Source organism: Anser brachyrhynchus, assembly GCF_964034855.1.
Source record: "Anser brachyrhynchus genome assembly, chromosome: 2".
NCBI classification, from domain to species: domain Eukaryota; kingdom Metazoa; phylum Chordata; class Aves; order Anseriformes; family Anatidae; genus Anser; species Anser brachyrhynchus.
The window spans coordinates 118,577,389-118,599,183 of NC_137695.1; the positions used below are offsets into that span (position 1 = coordinate 118,577,389).

General features: G+C 36.9%; 1 protein-coding gene across 6 annotated transcripts in view; it reads left to right on the top strand.

The window, feature by feature from the left end:
• Positions 1-21,795, top strand: part of SNTG1 (syntrophin gamma 1) — a 359,885-nt gene that overhangs the window by 321,161 nt on the left and 16,929 nt on the right. For all 6 annotated transcript variants that reach the window (XM_080578706.1, XM_080578709.1, XM_080578710.1 and 3 more), the window contains 2 exons: positions 3,930-4,082; positions 11,079-11,171. In XM_080578706.1, the coding sequence (XP_080434832.1) occupies positions 3,930-4,082; positions 11,079-11,171 (246 nt within the window). The remainder of the gene's footprint in view (positions 1-3,929; positions 4,083-11,078; positions 11,172-21,795) is intronic.

The window sequence follows — 21,795 nt, forward strand, 5'->3', positions numbered from 1 at the left end:
AATTAGGCAAGCAGGAATCATACCATACTGTCAGCAGAGATGCTGGATTACCCTGAAGCTGGGTGTAAGCCAAAGACTTTCCCCACAGCTCATCCTTCAGCAGGGCTACTTTCCTTCCAGTAGGGAATTAGCATAGTGCTACAAGCTTTGTGACTGTTCCTCTTCAGAGAGTCGATATTAATTCATACTGAGAACATCAGGGACAAATGGTACAGATGATCATTAGCAGTATGAAAGAGTAGTTACAAAATAACATGAAATTAGCTAATGTCCATCATTGACTAGTGAGTGGTTATAAAAATACAGATTCTCCAGCTTTTGAACTGGAAACAACATATTTTAACTGAAGTAACTATTCTGTAAAAGTCAATTAGTGAAGTTTCCTTCTTAATCCAGGCTTGTTTTTGAGACTCCTGACAGGTTTATCCTAAACTCGCAGAGTTTAGGACTCCTGACAGGTTTATAGTTGGGATTCCTAAGACAAAATTTCATATTGCTACTTTTCCAAGGACATTTGAACAGCTGTCTTTTAACTTTGTATACATATTGTTTCCTACATCTATTTATATCTATAAATGAAAACGTTTAAATCTATGATATGGTATATAGGTTTCACTTTTTACATACTTGAGTACAAATGAAAACTTAAAGAAAGGTCTCATAGCAAAAGGGAGCAGAAGCGATACTAAAGAGAGCCTTGCAGAGTCATCAAATTGTTTTTAAACATAGAACAAAATACCACTAAGAAGGAAATGAATATCTCATTTGTATGGTGACAACTCATTGTAAACTAAAATATACCAATTAAATTTTTCTTACCATGCACTTAACCATAGACATGGATATCAAAATCACATGTACATACAGATCATCAGATTACAATTAATTAAAAAAAAATAAATTTTTGTTCTGTGGAAAATGTTTATGTTGAATTTTGTTTTCGTTCCAAATAAGAAAAGTTAAGTTCCTGTAATATTTCAAATTATTTTTCTATGCTATTTTTCTGGTATGAAGAAGTTTTGTTTTGAACTTTATTTTTCATCATTTTTATTACTTTGCATTACTCTGTTTTGTTAATGAATATATTGTGTATGTTATTTGTCACAATTTGATGTAGTAGTTGAAATATTCTAATTTTTTTGTATGTATGCCACCGAGAGGAAATGCTATCTAATATTGATTAGATCCTCTCTAAATCCAAGTATGTCCTCATTTTAATATAGAAATAGCAAAACCATGGCTTAATATTCCAAATCCAGTTTCTCTCTTCTTTCTTGTTTCATCTTCTAGGATTGATGAAATACTTAATAAAATTTAGTACAACTACTGCTAGCAATATTGGTAATAAAATACAAAAGCCTTTATTTAATCACTTCAAAAGACTGTTCTGAGATTTTTGCACTTTTCAAACACATTTTATCAGAGATCAGTGTCAGTATAACTATTAACACTTACGTTTTCACAGTTTCTAAAAGAAATCAACACTTTTTCACAGCCAACATATTCTTCGCAATAGGAAAAAAAAAGACAGTGAGAATGTGAGTCTCACAGTGTAACTTAAAAGCATCAAACCTTAACTGTACCCAGCTAAACACAGGTAGGTATTCTGGAACCAAGAATTACACTTCCTTCCATTTAAAAACAGGGCCTGTTAGTTCAATTGCTTTAGTGACAGTGATTCCTGTGATCCCACATAGTTCCATAGAGTTGTTTCAAAAAATGCCAGTTTCAGGCACAGTTGAATTATTATTTTTTTCTCTATTGGCTATTGTTAAGAATAGTTGAAGATGAGGTTGAGGTATTTTTTAGTTTCATCCGAGGTTATAGGTACGAAGATCCTTCCCTGGGAATGATATGTACCTTATACATTAGTTTTGTTAAACTCCATGCTAAGTAGGTCCTTTTGATATGGACCAATAGATACATTCAGTCAGGTGTAGGTAGCTCTGGGACTCTAATGAATTTCAGACCCCACTTTAGACTTGTTAGGCAAGATGTACAGTTACACTGTATGAAGTAGCTGTTCTTTCGTGAACGAGTGAGCACTTTTATTCATCCAGTTCCCACTGATGGGGTTTGTATTATCAGGTGCTAGATGATATGTTTTATGTTGCTACACATACTCACAAGGTGAAACACTTGTCATAGTGCTGCTGTTCTGTGCACTTTGAGGTTAAGCATGCAGTAGAGCATAGTTGTCGTTGACAGCAACCTAGACATTATGAAAACCTGATGTGAGTGGAATTGACACTTTAGTTTTATGTGAAGGGCCGAGGCGGAGGGGCAGAGAGAATTAGAAAAAAGTATTTGTCATAGGACACAGGCTGTTGTTTAGTCATATCTAACTAATTCAAATACATAGCCCTCTCAACACCTGGAAAAAGATGTTAATTTGGGAGAATATTTATTTTCGGAAATGCTGTTTTTAAGATCTAACAACCTATTCTGTTTTTTTTCCATCCATTACTTAATGCTGTAGAGGTTAGGACTTGATGAAAGATAGGTAAAGAAGGAGATGATTGCTTCACAACTGTTGGTCTTTTTAAAATCTGAACAACTCAGTTTTGTCATAATGATTCCAAAGAGAGCTTGTGTTGCCTCTACAGCTACTTTTTTCTAGACACTAAAGCAATTTTGAACCAAGAGCATCCATGAGTGCATGCTGTCCTAAACCTTGAGCAAGTCAGTCATATATCCACTGAATGAAAAGAAAGGAGGAAAATAATGCGTACTCTACCGTCGCCGACTTACCTGCTCAAGTGTAAAAATTTCATAGAGATTCCTGTTTCATTTATTTCCTTACTCTGATAGCTTTAAGTTCCTGGTCATCTGCCCCAGAGAGAATTGGCTTGAACAATATAAGGCTTGTATCCACCAATTATGGTCCCCTTGGTTTATATGAGTTGGGTATAACCAGATGATGATGCTGTCCTGCAAGTCCTTCTCAACTGTGCCCTCTGCAACTGAGTAGCATTGTAGAAGTTGCACCCAGGCTACTTATATCCAAATTTCCAGAACTGTTTGCAAGGACAGCTGGTGAGCCTGTGGTTTGTAACAGCTGCTTTGCTGTAGTACAGACAACATTAATTAAAATGGCTTCTGCAAGTGTATTTTTCACAAGGATGAATTACATGCCAGAATTTTAGCATAAAGCATCCTCTACTTTTTCAGGAAAAGAAAAAAAAAATAATTGAATAACATTCAAGTGATGGATTTTCTGATTAACTTGGTTATTTTTTGATTTAGTGCCAATTACAAATGCTAGCAATCATTAAATGCTATATATTTCTGAAATCTGACATTCTCTGTATGTTGTTATGTTGAAAGTAAAGCCAAAAGTAACTTCCTTCTCCAGTTCCAAAGCCAGCAACCTAACCACTGGCTTCCAGTATGGTCTCTAATGGTAATATGCAGCCATAGATACATTTTACAGTGGATTTTGTAAACATTAGAAGTATGGATTTGATTTATCTAGTCTCCATAGGCAAAATACGACAGATGGACTTATCAAATGCTTAAATAAATCTCTTGCTTCCTTTTGCCAGCCTTTCAGACTAGCATGGGAGAGTCAAATAGGTCAGAGAAGCTGATCTTTGTGTTCTCGTGTGAATAGAAAGTAGTTGCCTTTTTCTATAATTTATCTAATTTAAAGGCATATAGCTGATAACAAGTGATTTTTTAAGATATTGAAAAATATGCCAGATATGCTGTTTTTCTGTACCATCCTGAATATTGGGGTCTTGTTTAAAATTCTTTGAGATGTCAATGTTTAAACCAAAACTCTTATTTTCAGTTCCTCATCCCTCATTAGTTACTACAGTGTGGCAAAATTAAAAATGTCATTTAGACATGCTAGGTTTGGAGCATGGATGTTTGCAATAAAAAATAGTTGATGTATGCCAGATTATATAACTTCAGGTTTTCATCAGGACAGTGATCTACTGGATCGTCGGAAACATTGTTTTGGTGTCCAGTCTGAATCTGGAGAAGATCTTTACTTTTCTGTGGAATTAGAGTCTGACCTAACACTATGGGAAAAAGCCTTCCAGACTGCAACTTTTTTAGAAGTTGAAAGAATACAGGTGAGAACAACTGCCTTAATGATTACTTTTTGGTACATTAACATGCAATTTAAGAAATTCTCCGGCCTCCTGGAACTCTCAAATTATTATTATTTTATGTATGTAATTTTGTAAATCTCCATTTGATGTTCCCAAGCAGCTTGCAATCTAAAGTTCAGAAGAGACCAGCTCTGAGTTATTATGGCTAGATGACATATAGCTGTTAACTAAAGTTCATGGACAAAAGAAGATGAACAATGTATAGATCAAGGAGAAAACAGCTATTTAGATACTCTTACTGTCTTGTATGTTACTTCATGTGTTATTGGATAACGTGAGAACACCTTACATGAATTAAATTGTCCTTGCAATAAGCAGGAGTGAGAGTACGCTGAGAGTGCTAATTGGTGTAAGCTGTATCCTTTTTTTCACATTTTTCTTGTTTCTTGGATATCTACTCAATTGTAAGTTGACAGAGCAGAGTTGGATGACATTCTGGTACAGATTACTAATGGATTTTTATTGAATATCAGACTGGTTATATTTACAGATAACCATTCTTTCTCATGTGGCAAAAAAAAAATAATAATGTTTTTTGATTTACAATAGGAGGAAAAAAACCCACACAATTATAATTCACCTAATCCTAGTGGTTATTTTAATTTTCAAATCATAAATAATATGTGTGGATGGAACAATTCTAGTTGAGGTTGCCATGAGTTCTTCTGTACACACTCCTACAAAAATCCTACTAATGTATCACCCTGTGCAAATATTGGCTAATACTCAATTTCCATTCACTCATTTTCTGCATCCTTCTGTGAACACAAGCATGACAGTATTTTTTATTATTATTATTGTTGTTGTTTTGTTGTTGTTTTTTACTATTATTGTTATTATTATTGTTTAGACAACTGTTAGTCTACGATTGTTTATATACTACCCCTCTTCTGACCTATAAGCCAACATTGCAGATAGCCTGAGCTAGTATACAATAACGAGGATCCATTTTGCAAAAGCCATACTTCTGTCAGTTTTAATACATATTGCCATCACTGAAGGAGGAGTCTGAGAAGGTTCAATTTTTATCTTTAGGTTGATGCACTCTGCTACCTTTTACAGGAGATACTCTTACCTTTTGAGCTCCGATTGTTGTGCTGAAAAATGTAAATGTAAAAATGTAGTTTTTCTGTATAAAATTTGCAACAACATATATCCTCTGCTACTAAATATTTAAGATACTTTGTCTTTCTCATATAACACTATTTGCAGAAGCAAATAGTGTGCACTACTGTGTAGCTTTCTGCTACATCAGTAAAAGAAGATATGGCGATTTTCTCAAATAACTTTTAGCCAAGAGGCCACTTTATATTTGTTTGTCTCTGGTATTGATTCATGCTGGAGCATCCCTAATAAGTTTTTTTTTTTTCTCTTGGGTTTTAGAACTACATTTATTCAGAATTGCTCCCATATCTTCTAAAAAGACTTTCTCTAAAACACTGAATCTAAGATTTTTAATTTTCACCTTTTGTATCACTCAACTGATGTTCAAAATAGCAGTTAAGAACTCAAAATACTAATTTCCTGGGACTGAACAATTATAGCATATTTGATAAAGTGGACAAACAGCTATTTTACGATAGCTTTTCATTGTGGAGCACACACCTATAATTTCACCTTTTTTCTTTATTTTCTTGCCTCTCTTTCCATATCCCAGTTTGGAAAGAAAATAAAACAAAAACTATCAATTTTTAATATAACTGGCCTTGCTTTCCCTATTTGTCTTTCAGAAATCCATTACTGCTTTTATGCACCAATTTGCAGATTCATATAAAATCTGTTTTGAATAACTAGTGTTAAAATTTGTCTCTGAAAAGTTGTTTCATTTCTCTACGAGCAGAAAAAATAAAAAAAAGCAGGGGTTCAAAATCAAGGCATCAACTGCAAATGTTTACTAAAATTCTGTTTTATGCAGTCATATTTGTGAACATGTGAATATTTGTGAATATGTGAATATTCGTATTTCATATGAATGATAATCCAGCTTTGTGCAGGTTTATCTTATTATGCAGTGATATAATTTTGAGAACATAGCTGCAGCTTAAAACTGCCATTCATAAGTATTCAAATGTGTTGCAAATTATGCCATAATCATACAAATAATAGCAGTGTTTCTCAACTAGTATAAATTGCCATTAACCTCTGTTGAGGTTAATTGGGGCCCTATTCTGATATATTTCTAAAGAATATATCACAATTGCAAATATTTTCAAAATGTGTCATCATAACTATGTAAGCAATTCTGTTTAAACCTAATTTGTAGCTCCTGCCAGGCATATATCTAAAACAAAAATTAGACAGACAGGTCTTTTTTTTTTTTTAGGAAAGAAATATATTACAGGAGAGTGTGGTGGTTTTACCCGTCTGGGCAGCTAAACTCCACCACAACCATTCTCTTCCTCCCTCTCCTCAAAGGAAAAGGGGGAGAAAATAGAATGAAAAGGGCTGAAGTGTTATGATAAGGTCAGGGAGATCACTCAACAATTATCACAGGCAAAACAGACTCAGCATGGGGAGAACAGAGAAATTTATTACCTATTACTATCAAGCTAGAGAAGTGAGAAACACAGAAAACAAACTAAACCACCTTCCCTCCATCCACCCTCTCCTACCTCCTCCCCCCAAGCGGGGCAGCAGAAGGGGAGAATGGGGGCTGCGGTCAGTCCCTAACACTTTGTCTCCGCCGCCTCCTCACAGTCCCTCTCTGCCCCTGCTCCCCGTGGGGTCCCTCCCACGGGATGCCGTCCTTCCCGAACTGAGCCTGCGGGGGCTGCCCACAGGCAGCAGCTCTTCAAGAACTGCTCCCACATGGCTCCGTGCCACGGGGTCCATCCATCCCCCAGGAGCAAACTGCTCCAGCACGGGTCCCCCACGGGCGGCAGCTCCCCCCAGACCCCCTGCTCCTGCGTGGGCTCCTCTCCACGGGCTGCAGCTCCGGCCCGGGGCCTGCTCCTGCGGGGGCTCTCCATGGGCCGCAGCCTCCTCCAGGCCACATCCACCTGCTCCACCGGGGGCTCCTCCACGGGCTGCAGCGTGGAGATCTGCTCCGTGTGGGACCCGTGGGCTGCAGGGGGACAGCCTGCTCCACCAGGGGCCTCTCCACAGGCTGCAGGGGAACTGCTGCTGCGTGCCTGGAGCACCTCCTGCCTTCCTTCTCCAGTGACCTTGGGGGCTGCAGGGCTGGTTCTCCCTCCTTGCTCTCCCTGCTGCTGTTGTGCAGCAGTTTTTGTTTGTTTGTTTGTTTGTTTTTTCCCTTTCTTAAATCTGCTCTTAGGCACAACATCACTTACTGGCTTGGCTCTGGCCAGCGGCAGGTCCCTTTGGAACTGGCTGAAACTGGCCCTTATCTGACATGGGGCAGCTTCTGGATTCTTCTCACAGAGGCCACCACTGCAGTCCCCTGCTACCAAAACGTTGTCATGTAAACCCAATACAGAAAGAGAGACAGTCAAGCTGACTAATTTGGCAATAATGTGGTATGATAATGTAGTTCATGTCATTATAATGTTACAGTCACCCTTTAGTTAGTTTTCTTTAGAGTATCAAAAGTTCCTAATTCATGTTTATAAACGTAAAAGAAAGAAAGAAAAAAAAAAACAGTTAAAATGGAGATCCATTTTCTATGCTGTTTCACCACACTATGAAGAATCATGAAACTAAAACATGTATAATGAAGTGCAATTATATATGATTCCCAAGTTCCCTTCAATTTCCTACTACTTTATGCTAAAATTTTCACCATTTCCTTCTAGATTTTTTTTTTGCTGTTCTTCTTTTTATCATTGTAGTTGCTTGTTCCCTAATATAGGGATTATTGTGTAAACTACTTTGTAGTACCATATTTTAAAAGTTTGTCTCCACTGAAGTTGAATCTGAGTTTGAAAGCCTGAGTTATATCTTGGACTAATAGTATGTTTTCCCTTAGCTTCAGAAATAGCTTACAGTATGCTTACAATTTATAATTCTTTCTGGAAATTAAACTAGGTGTTATTGAGGGAGTAGAGTATAAAGAACATAATACTTTGGGTTTTCTCCTTCAGCCTCTGACCTGCTGAATTATTCATAAACTCAATTTAAGATTCTGTATTGTGTGAATAAGAAACAAATGCTGAAATATATTCTTTTGGGAAGGGGATGCTTCAGTTTTCAAAAGTTGTTGTGGGGTGTTGGTTTTTGTTTGTTTGTTTGTTTGTTTTTTTCTGGGGGGTGGGGTCAGGCTGGTTGTGGTTTTCTTTTATGAGCAGTATGTGAGAAACTAGAAATCAAAGCCGAACTTTCACAATAAATTTTTTTAGCAGTCATTCTCGAAATTTTAAACTGTATGCTAAAAGCATATTAACTTTTTATGAACTTTTATGAATGAAATTATATAAACATAATAATCAAGTCTCCTAGGAAGAATTTCTTCACAGAATCAGCTACTTCACTGGTAATCTGCACCTTACAATGCAGTTTCTTCCCAACAATACTGATACTGTGCTGAAGTAGATGATATTTCTCAACAAGCTGTGCACTGCCTTGCAGAAAGAAACTTCAGTCTGGGAAGTGGGTAGCTTTTTCAGAGCAGCATTGAGCCCAGGCAGATATGTTTTGCTTCTTATAAATGTTATCTTCTCAGTGAGGCTAATAAACCCAGGCAAAGAGCTATGCTTAAGCCATGCTCTTCCAGAGGTAGCCATGCTAGCTCAGTGTGTTGCTGCAAAGTGCATTGTAGGTTAGACTTCTGTTGTTGAGGTGGGAGGCCAGATGAGTTAGACGATGGTGATACATATTTTAAATCTGAAATCTGTCTCCTTGACAAATTTAAATTCTAAATAAAGGCTATTCTAAATATCTTGAATGTCTGTAAATAAAAACGTGGATGGGTTATGTATCTTGTAGGAAATTGGCAAAATAATTCTACAAAACCACACATTTTTTGCTTTGCGTGCTAAATTGAACATTTTTACATAGGAGAATGATGAACACTGATGAACAGTCTCGTCTTCTTCTGAGATGTTGCCAAAGGCAATATCTTGTTTTCTAACAACACTGATTTAGGATCAAAGTTTATATTTTCATAGCAGTTTTATGGTGTAGCTGCTCCAAGAAAAAACACACCCACTTTTATTTGCTACTGTGAATACAAATACCATATGACTGTGACACCACAGAGTTGAACCATTGATTTTATAATTTAAAAAAATCTTCATTTTTTTTTTCATGCCTTAACAATTATAATGATCAAGTGCACCCCTGTACTGTGTAAATTCAGATTTTATACATGTAGCGAAGTACATGAAGTTCTTTCAGTGTTGGAAGAAAATAGACCAGTCCCTTTTCCACCTCCATGGCAGCAATAGGAAGCCTTTTATTTACTGAGGGATGGTTATAGCTTTAAATCACCTTTGTTGTATCACATAATAACATATGATTTGTTGTTACGCAACTATAGTGCAAAATCATTTTGTAAAGCATGTGCCATGGATTGTTTTCACTTCTGAGCAACAGAGAATAATTCTTTGTCTATAGACTTGGATTAAGCATTGCACTTGTGTTCTACTGATAGCTAGCAGTATCCTTAAGCTTAAATAATAGACATCACTGAATTTGAAACTTGCACTCTAGAGTGCCAAGGTGTATGCACAAAGATTATCCAACAACTGTTTGTGTGTAGTTGAGACTTTATCTGTGAAAGCGATTCACAAAAATACTTCAGTTCCAGAAAAAGAAATCTATATTAAAGAGTGAGAAAGTAAATTTGAAAATAACCAAAGATCACATATAGCTATGAACTTTTCCATTATCCTTCTTTATGAGCATTGAAATGTCTATTTCACCTCTTAGGTGCAGTAAATGCGCCTTTCAGGTTCCCATGTTCTGGGGTAGACCACTCAGAATCCAAAATACCCACTCAAAGATATATAAGTAAAGGCATCTGGTTTGTACTTGACATCAAAAGGCCCAAATTAATAAAGGATATGTTTTTAATTCTGATAATGTAGTTAGTTACATTGTGTCCATGATAATAGTTTATATATATATATATATATTTTTTTAAACATAGAACAATGGAAGTCTTTGTTCTCATTTGGTACATATGATGTCTACAGCAAGATAGAAAGAATATAACTATAATTAAATTTAATCCAGAAGGTAACATTTCTATAAGATAGAAATAATTTCTTTAAAAACTTACTTAAAGAACTGAAAATGTTTTAAAATTTTCACATTCTTTTATGGTGAACAGTGCTAGCTTAAAGTTTTGTATCTGAAGTCAGTCTTCAGGAAAAGCAATACTTTTGATCCTGAAAATATCACAGATGTCTCACAACATGTGTTGAAACATAATGTTACGGAAATAAATAGTCACATATGTTTTAAGAAATCATACAATGAGAAAATCTTTCAGGATTTTAAGATTTCTCATAGAAACCTTCGAGATGTATTGATCCACTAGTGACAGTATAAAAAGCATTTCATAAGATTATGTCAGCTGTTACATGGTCTGAAACTATCTTTTTCACTGAAATTTATTATGACACAAAAGCACAATAAACGGCATACCAAATTTTACAAATACTTTTTTTTTTCCTAAAAAGCTGAATATTGCAATATTAGAGGAAGTTATTGGATTCCAAAGTGAATATGAATGTTCAAAAACAATGAAACGTTCCTTTTAACAGTTGTTGTTGGTAAACCGCTGAGGTAATTCTGATTCCAATTTATTTTTTCCTAAATGGAAGCAAAGCCTCTTTTTACACTTCTTAGAAACCTTCATCACTGATATAAATTGTCTGATATAAGATATACCTGCAGTAAATTTGCCTATTTACACACAAATGACTTTTTTTTTTTTTCAGATATTAATTTTGAGATATATGTGCATTAAAACAAAGACAAAGAAATTCCGGTTCTAGAAAGAAATTGAAGAAATATGTTCTATGTTAACTGCCTTCTCTGATTTTCCTTTTACAGTGCAAGACATATGCCTGTGTTTTGGAGAGTCATCTTATGGGACTTACCATTGACTTCAGCATGGGCTTTGTCTGTTTTGATGCTGCCACAAAGGTAAAGGTCTAGGACTTTTTTACATTATGTTACTATAATTCCTCCTAATTTCATATAATTTGGGATAAATAGTACATCCTTAAAATATATTTCTTTTTACTGTTGTAATGGATCATCTTATGTCAACTCTTGTGCTTTAGTTTAAACTTGGGGTGATTTTCTAAATGATGTGAGAAGTTGTATTCTGTTATGTGCGTTACTGAAAAGTCAATACCAATGTCAACCTGAGACAAAGTCTTCATTCTTTAATTTCACATGAAAGCCCAGACTGATTCAGTTTGATATTTCTTCCACTGTTGCGTCCTGGTTTTTGAGAGGAAATAATCTGCTTGGATTCAAGGTGATATATAAGCTTTAAAAAGAGCCTTTCTGTTTTCCTGTTGCATGAGTATGTGTGTTATTACAGCAATTCCCAATATATATATTTTTAGACATTTTTCTTCAGTTGTCTGTAAAAAAGAGAAATATAATCATACAAATGTCTGTGTTGAAGTATACTTCTACTGCCTGACTCCTCTATCAGCATTGTGCAGAATCCAGAAAGGACAGCCATTCAATTCAACCACTGCCTATATATCTCATGTTTTTCCTAACAGCCCTAAAAATGCTCTGTACAATTGGTGAAACAATTTGCTATGTCAAGTGATTAATATGCCATCAATTTCTACATTATATTAATGCAGGGCCAAATCTCGGTAAAGTCACTGATGACCTAAGTATGTTTGCATTTGCACTAATTGCTAAAAAATACTGAAATGTAATCAGGTTGTATTGCTGCAGCCTAGACACTACTAGACACTGCTGTTATGGAAGAATATGAAGTATTTTTTTCTGAGTTCCACTTCTCTTCAGTTCCTGTTTTCATTGGAGATGCTGTAGGTGACAGTTCCCACTAGCAATTGTTAAAAATACCCTTGTCTCTCCGGTACATGCTCCTATCCTATAGCTTAAGTCAATCCTTCTGAACATGTTAGTCCATTGATCAGCACTTTATTCTTCCCACTTCAATCTGCTGTTTGCACAAGGTGTGGTGAATTTGAAATTCAAATTCTTGTGTGTATATATATATATTTGTCAAGCAAATAGTCTTGTATGCTTCATCAGTGGAATACGTGACTGTCAACTTCGGAGGAATTACATAAAAGATCAGTGCAACAGAAATAAAGTACAGTAGTTCAAAAAAGATTGTATAGGTTTCCCCCCACTCTCCAGTAATACTATAGCAATGCTTTTGTATGAAGGTGATTTGCATCTCCTCTAAAGCTCTTGCACAGCTCTGATTCTGGTAAGACTTTTGAAGACGTTATCTACAGTACAAACACAGACCAAATTTAAAGTTGCAAAGTACAAGCACAATTGCCTTTATACATGTAAGCATGACTGAATGGTGTGGTACTCCTTCAGTATGTCCTCAGGAAATGTACAGTGGATTTCCAGATATAGAAAAAAGCTCTAGTAAGGATCTAGTAAGTTCAGTGTGCTGCTTTCTTAAATAAGTCTCTATGTCTTTCGAGTCATACAAGATTTCTGGAGACATCATTTTACTGAACAATATTATTTATAATACAGATTCTCCTTTGCTCTTCTTTGCCAAATACTTTTTTATTATTATTATTTGATAGCAAAAAGCAGAACAGTATTTCATGTATTAAAATTGACTACTGAAACACTGAAGCAATTGTTAGCTTTGACAACAGATTTGCACTTAGCTGTTCTGCCCTCCTCTTCTTGCTGCCCCATGCTCCCCCACCAGCTCACATGGGTATTATTAAAAATACATGATGAACTCCAACACTAAAATAAATGCTTCAAAAAATTGCCATCTAACTTCCACTTCAAGCCAGAAGAGATCTGACTAGGTAACTAGGTAGTGTTTCAACCCTACCTGGTAGAAACAATACTTTCTTCCCTTCTCAAACTAAAACCACAGTGCACAACAAAGTATCAGAAGATCCACAATGCAAGACAACTGGAATGAAGCTTTGGTCACTTGATGACAACCAGAGAAAAGCTAAGAAGGAATTTTCCATCTTCCAGGTCTCTCAAACTTGAGGAAGGATCTTAATGCATTATAAAAATATGAGTCAATTTTACTCAGTTTCCTCTCCCCCTTGTCTTTAAAGTCATGAAACCACAGAATGAAGCTGATCCTTCTGGGGTGGCATCCAAGCTTGGCATCCAAAAAGTTCTGAAATTTTAAGTCAGGCACTAACCATATTTAGTGGGATTTTGAGATCTAAATACTGTTGAAGCAGTACATGTTTACAGAATCTGAAAGAGGTTTAACCTGGGTGTGAAAGGGTAGCAGATGTGTGGTGGAATTTCCTTTGGGATGGGAAGGACTTCATAGGCATTATGTGGACAGAAGGGACGAGGATACAATACTTCACAAATAGGAGGAAAGACATTTTTTGTTGTAGTGAATGGACTGTTGCGGCAAGAGAAAGAGTAGTGCATCATCTGCAGTTGACAGACTGTACTGGTCCTCCTTCTTCTCACTTTCTACCATTGCAGTGGATAATAGCCCATAAAACACTTGTTGGACCTAAACCAGCCTTAACAATCTCTCTCAGGTGGTACCACTTAATCACTGCACTTCCATACAGACTGAAAGGAGGAGCAGGGGACTCCTGCTGATCTGTCAAATTCATCCAAAGAAAAGGAGCTGTATGTTGCAGCACAAGTGATTTCCACTGGAAAAAAAAAAAATCCCATTTTTCTAGGTTACACTTATCTCCTAGTTTTCCTTCCACGTTTTCCACCCGTGCAGTCCACATTTTCTCTGTTTTTCTTGCTTGTATTTGATACTGATAAAATAAATATCGCTTTACTGCTTGCTAGTTTTTCTTATAAAAGTGGGTTTTACTTTCCTGCATGGAGGGAGAAACTAATGCTTGTAAAGCTTAGGCATCAGTACACAGGGAATCTTGATGGTTTCAGGGTTTGTTTTGTTTTTCTTTGATACAGAAAAACAGGCAAGCAGAGAGCACAGCTTGTGATAAAGGCACTGTGTTAAAAATGCATGATCTGTTAGCACACATACCAGAGAAATGCCACATACTAATCCATTTTAATGAGTACCTAAATAGGAAAACCATTACGTACTCTCCATCATTTTATGGAAAGATAAAGAGTGCAATTTTCTGAGCCAAAAATTTGTTTACATATCTTCATTATCATGATGGCAGGTGTAGGTTGTGGTTGTGTCTTGGCTGGTAATGTTGTTTAACAGTACTGCTAAATGCATGTAAACTGAAATATAAACTAGAAATATTTAGTTACATAAATTAAAAATAGTATTTCTCCACCTGTGAAGGAGTTCATATAAAGCAGGAGTTCAAAATTGCTTTGCAATAAAGAAGTGAAAAAAAATGAAAAATGGAAACCAGTTTGTAGGACAAGGAAAACATGAATAAAATTTTAATTAAATTATCAATATCATATGAATACATACATATCCATCTGTAAATTAAGACTGTATGAATGTCCTAGCAATTTTCACATGAATTAACAACCTTGGGATTAAAGACAAAAATGCTACTTAAAATATCATACTGGTCATGATAGAAGAAAAAAAAATTACATCCAATTGCTTACAAATTGTGTGGCTTTTTACACTTAATATTTGGAAAAAAATGTACAAACTATTATCTTTCATAAGTCACTGTAGTACAGAAATCGTGTTAGGTCATGGATTTAATCACTCCCAAAATACACCTAAAAATAGAACATCTGAATAAATTGTCTGCCAGTAGCAGTTATGACTCTTTTGCTACATGTTCACTTCTATTGTTTTCCCATTACTCATACCAAATTCAACTTCTCCTCTTTGAGTTAGTGCTGAACTTTAAGCCATATTATATAGACTTTAGAGTTCAACGTCAGGTAACTCACTCAGTCCAGCTTTTACTCTTTGCAGAATACTACTACAGTTACAAAATATTTTAATGAAGTTGAAGGGGTCTTGGACAAGTCACTTGAAGGACAGATCATTAAATCAGACTATCTTTAAATGGACAAGCAACATTAGTTTTATGAAATCTTCTGAGTTGCAGATCTTTGGAAGTTGCAAGTGAGTTAGAAGGAGATACTGTATAGGCATTCCTTCCTTTTACTCTTCCCCACATGTTGGTTTGTGATCATTCTCAAGAACAAGATATGGGGATCTTTTCTATAGGATGGACCTTTTCTATAAACCTATATGACATTTCTTAGCATTCTCAAGAATAAGTATCAACCAGTTACGTCTAAAATGAGACTTCCACTGTTAAATGACAGCTGAGATAACTAGTCTTGAAGAAATCAGATTGATAAAATTAGTGTTGATGTTTTAAAAATTCTTAATCTAACATACTCTGAAGAAAATCATCTGAATAATAGAAAAAATAGTCTGGCTAATATGAAGAGAAAACCTCCAGGGTGGACTTACCAGTTGCAACAATTAGAATCATAAAATCGTAGAAACATTTATTATATCATCAGAATCATTATCATAAACTGGCTTTCCAGTACAAGAGGGACATGGAACTACTGGATCAAGTTCAGAGGAGGGCTACTAAGATGATTAGAGGACTGGAGCACTTGTTGTACGAGGACAGGCTGAGAGAACTGGGCCTGCTTAGCCTGGAAAAAGAAGACTGAAGGGAGACCTCTTCAATGTGTATAAATATCTGAGGGGAGGGTGTCAAGAGGATGGAGACGGTCTCTTTTCAGTTGTGCCCAGTGTCAGGACAAGAGGCAATGGGCACAAACTGAAGCACAGGAGGTTCCAGCTGTATATAAGAGGGTACATCTTTACTGTGAGGGTGACAGAGCACTGGAACAGGTTGCTCAGAGAGGCTGTGGAGTCTCCTTCTCCGGAGATATTCAAAACCTGCCTGGATGCCATCCTGCACAGCATGCTCTAGGTGATCCTGCTCAGCAGGGGGGTTGGACTAGATGATCTTCAGAGGTCCCTTCCAACCTTGGCCATTCTGTGATTCTGTGACTTTATATTTTCACCATTTACCGTTACTCTTAATTCATTCTATCTGCAAAGTATGCGGATCTATACATATGTATTTTTTCTAGATTTAAATATGGTGAGGCTGAGCTGGCACATCCTCGTTTCGATTCCTTGCTTTGTATCTTAGAACATTACTAAGCTGCACTCATCATCAGGAAGGAAATGCCACAACAGTATTTGAGGCATGCTTTATGGTTTTTTTTCTTTTTCCAGCTTGTCTGTCAGTCATTCCAGTTATTGGTTTCAATTAGCATTCAGTTACTCCTCGAGTGTCAGAGGTAGACTGTCTCACAAAGACTTCTGCACCAAGCATCTTCTATTTCATAGTACTGATGATGAAGGGAAGAAGCTTGGTACAACGGAAACTACTACAATGGTCAGAGGCACCCAAGAATTTGCCTGTACATAATACTTGACTTTAACTCTGACCTTACAGTATCTTAAAGTAATTCAAAATCATGGCACATAATCACTATATATTTATCATGATTGAACCTGTAGATGAAGGCTGGGGAAGCAAAGTCTCCTACTGTAAGCAAAGAGCAGATTTGAGACCACCTGATTAAAATGAACAGGGGGCCTGATGACATGCAACCCAGCGTCCTGAGGGAACTGGATGATGCAGATGCCATCATATTTGAAAAGTCCCAATAGTTGGATGAAGTCCCTGGTGACTGGAAAAAGAGAAACATCACTCCCATTTTTAGAAAGGGTATAAAGGAGGACCTGGGGAACTACAGACTGGTGAGCCTCACCCCTGTGCCTGGGAAAATCAAGGAACAGATCTTCCTGGAAGCAATGTCAAGGCAAGTGCAAAGAGGTGATCCAAGACAGCCAGCATGGCTTCACCAAAGGCAAATCATGCCTGACCAATCTGGTGGCCTTCTATGATGGAGTAACTTCGTCAGTTGTCAAGGGAAGACTGACTGATGTCATGCACCTGAACTTGTGCAAGGCATGAAGCCTTGACATGGTACCACATGACATCCTGATCTCCGAATTGGAGAGGTACGGGTAGACCAGTCACTGGATAAGGAATTGGCTTGAAAGCTGCACCCAGAGTCAATGGCTTTATGTCCAGCTGGAGGCAGGTGGTGTCCCTCAGGGGTCTGTCCTGGGACCAGTACTGTTTAATGTCTTTGTCAATGGCATAGACAGTGGGATCGAGTGTACCCTCAGCAAGATTGCTGATGACACTAAGCTGGGTGGTGCAGTCAATACAACAGAAGGCAGTGATGCCATCCAAAGGGACCTGGACAGGCTGGAGAAGTAGGCCTACGTGAACCTAATGAGGTTCAACAAGGCAAAGTGCAAAGTGCTGCACCTGGGTCAGAGCAATCCCAGACAGGAGTACAGACTGGGAGAAGAACTCATTGAGAGCCACCCTGCAGAGAAGGACTTGGGGTTTCTGGTGGATTAAAAGCTCAACATGAGCCAGAAGTGTGTGCTTGCAGCCCAGAAGGCCAACTGCATCCTGGGCTGCTTCAACAGAGGCTGGAGCACCTTGCTGATGAATAAAGGCTGAAAGAGCAGGGGAATTTCAGCCTGGAGAAGAGGAGATTCCAGGGAGACCTCATTGCAGCATTTCAGTACTTAAAGAGGGCTTTAAAAAAGATGGAAAGCAATTTTTTTTTTTGCTCAGGCAGACAATGACAGGACAAGGGGGAATAGTTTTAAATTAAAAGAGGGGAGATTTAAACTAGATGTTAGGAGGAAATTCTTTACTCAGAGGGTGGAGAGGCGCTGGAACAGGTTTCCCAGAGAAGCTGTGGATGCCTCGTACCTGGAAGTGTTCAAGGCCAGGTTGGATGGGGTCTTGACCAAGCTGACCTAGTGGGTGGCATCCCTCACCATGGCAGGGGTGTGAACTAGATGATCTTTAAGGTCCCTTCCAACCAAAGTTGTTTGATAGTTCCACGATTCTATGTAGACCCCAATGTTATAATGACCAAATGAAATTCTTTGTGATGATTTATGTTAGGTATGGACATATACATAGACTATGATAAGTGTTTTAAGAATAAGGTTTTGTGCGAGTGTAGACACCTCAACAATTGAGGATGGACATGGATAGATCGATAGATCCAAAAGCCTAAGAGTTGTTCAGAACAGAAGTTCATCTAAATACTATTCTAAAGGTGATACAATGTGTAAAAGTACTTACTCATGTGGCATTCACTAACTTATTTTTGACATGATTCTCACAAAAATTGGCTACTCTCCAACCATAGATGTGTGCTGGTATATATACATAGACATGTATATATACATATATATATTATATATATATAATATTAAATATATTTCTGTTTAAGCTGACATATTCATTACATTTGTTCTCCATACTTTGCATATTTATATCATATCTTGTAAAAAAGTTTGTGTTTATGTGAGTGTAGAGTACAATGTACCTACCTATGCAAAGTGCTGTCTGCACTCCATCACATTTACTGCTCATTAATGTGGCAGTCAAAAATGCACATTTGTCAGAAGAGAAAAAAATCATGCCTTAAAGGACTGAAAATAAATTAAAGTGCTGCTGAATTATATGATGGTGCTAGAACAAAGTAACAAAAGGCTCCATAATGGCCCACAAGTTGCATATCAACAAAGCTCAATGTACCTGTTTCCCTTTTCTCTCAAACACGTTACACACTTAATCAAAAAAGAGAATACACTGTAAACAATAAATAGCATTGCAAATATCTTTTTTTTCTTTTTCATAGAAAATGTCTACTATGTAACATAGAACAGAATTTCTTTGAATTTCGGTAGGAGCAAACCATCTTTTCTAAGGATACATACCTGAATGTCCGTCCCTTCATTCAGCTAATATACATACCACATATTGAAATAAAAATATGTAAAAAAAAAAAAACTTGATTTTTTACAAACAATGTTCATAAATAGAGAAGACAGAAGGGTACCAGGCTCACTTCAGGTTAAAGATTTAATAATGTAACTCTTGTGAACAAATATTTATTCCAGGCTTAGAAATCGAAATGCTGAATAAACAGCTACTATAGCTTTGATATAAGCAGTCAAGCATAGTTCATACAGTCATGTTTCATACCTAAGAGACAAACAAACAAATGTTGGTAGATCATCCATCAGTACTAAGCAAATAAACTATAGTCTTAACATTCAATGTAACTTCAGTAATTGACAGAGCCAGTTATTTTATCAGGGATGACTTTCTTGCTGTTTTCCTTTGTCTCATTTTTATTCTTTATCCTCTGCATCCTCCTTTTTCTTTCCCCTTACAGTTATAAAGCCACAGTAGTTGACAAAGGAAATTGCCTTGGACTATAATTCTTTTGAAGTAAGACACTCTCCAGAGACTGGCAACACAGCAGAACTGAGCATGACCGAGATCTTAATCCTGCTCAGTTTCCTTCAGTTCCCTACTGCTGCTGTCAGTATGACCAAAGTGTCACTTTGCAAGGATGCAATCTTTCTCAATTAGATATGAGACAAATAGCCAAATTAAGGTGTATCCCAGGTGATCAAAGACCCAATTACTTTTATTCTTGAAAATAGAGATCCACAGGGCATCTGCACTTGATTTAGTTTGACTTGTAGGAGTATCACTTATCTTAGTCAGATGAGAAAAAAAAATAGCTTGAAAGGTGTCCACTGAAATCTAGAATAATTCTGTAACATACACAGTATAAAAGTTTGCTTTAGAAAGCTGAAGGGAAGCATGACTTAATCAGTGAGAGTGTCAAGAAAAAAGAAAGCAGTGGTGGAAAATACAGCTCCAGTTTGTGAAGAGATGAAGGAAGAGACAACAAATTCTTTATTAAAACTAGCATCTGAAAAGTGGCCTCTGAAATTCACTCTCTTAATAAAGCTTGATTCTTTATTTACTTCATCATTTACAGGTGGTCTGAGATGTAGCTTTCTAGCCATTTTAAAATACTGACAGACTTCCATTTTCACAGAATCACAGAATCACAGAATCGTCTAGGTTGGAAGAGACCTCCAAGATCATCTAGTCCAACCTCTGCCCTAACACTAACAAGTCCTCCACTAAACCATATCACTAAGGGCTACATCTAAACGTCTTTTAAAGACCTCCAGGGATGGCGACTCAACCACCACCCTGGGCAGCCCATTCCAATGCCTAACAACTCTTTCAGTAAAGAAGTTCTTCCTAACATCCAACCTAAACCTCCCCTGGCACAACTTTAGCCCATTCCCCCTCGTCCTGTCACCAGGCACGTGGGAGAATAGACCAGCGCCCACCTCTATACAGCCTCCTTTTAGGTACCTATAGAGAGCGATGAGGTCTCCCCTGAGCCTCCTCTTCTCGAGGCTAAACAACCCCAGCTCCCTCAGCCGCTCCTCGTAAGACTTGTTCTCCAGACCCCTCACCAGCTTCGTTGCCCTTCTCTGGACTCTCTTGAGCACCTCCATGTCCTTCTTGTAGTGAGGGGCGCTTTTTTTTTTTGTTTCCAAGCATCCTACTGAAGACCAAACTTCTTTTGCTACTACATAATAAAAACTTTATTATTCTTGTCAACGAAGAGTCCAGAGAAAATCCATATTTGGTGATGCACATTGACAGGTGAAATGATGCAGTTGCAGTGTAAGGTGCAAAAACTATTTCATGAGCTCAGTAAGTGTACATTGACTTCTTGCAAGAACAGAACTGGTTCACAGTGCATAATCCAATATAGAAGAGGTAAAATACTTTGGCAATAAACTTCAATGAAGCCATAGGACATAAATTAATTCTGTTCCGGTTGGAGACTCTCGTATTGACAAAATATAGCTTTTCTTCCCAGGTGCTGATGCAAAATGCATGTTAGTATATCCTTGTTAAATCATATATCTATTACGGAGTCACGGACTAGGCAGGCAGTCCAATTTCTATGTATATTCCTTGGAGTATGGCAAATAAAAATACAAAGATGGATATTTATTTTTTTGTTTGGTAATTCAATCGCTGTGTAGGGTAACTTAAGCCCCTTGACCAAAAACAAAACCGAAAACTAACCAACACTCCCAATCGTACCTATATAAAGATGCATTTCACAGTTTTGTGGTACAATTATCTAGAGAACCAATTTTCTTTCATTGTATCTTCAGAAAAAGTGATATCTCATCAAAATTTAAAATGCAGTTTAGTTCAGCATTCTGAAATGACAGCAATGAGTAGCAAACTGTCATGTGATACAGTCATGAAAATATTTTCTGAGGTCCCTTGCAGAATATGTGTTCTAGATTTAGCACCAGTGCTAGGAAAAGAAACAACATAATTTCCCTTCATCTCTGTGACTGTGGAGAACTACAGCAAACTGTTATGGGTACTGAAGTCAACAGCTTTTCTTCCATGTACCATTTTTGTATTGCATTGATGTCCTATCTATAAAACAAAAATATGCAGGCAGAGAACATCCTTGGGCAATTGTAACAAAATAATACTTGCAGAAAGTAATAGTAATTTTACTACAAATACTAGAGTAAATAAGTCCTAAATAATTATTTGTAAATAAAATATTTCTCATTAAAATGTTATCGTGGAGAATCTTGGTCCCAAGTATGTCCAATAAATAAATAAATAAATAAATAAACAAAAATCCTATTAATTTCAATGAAGATATCACTTTTTGA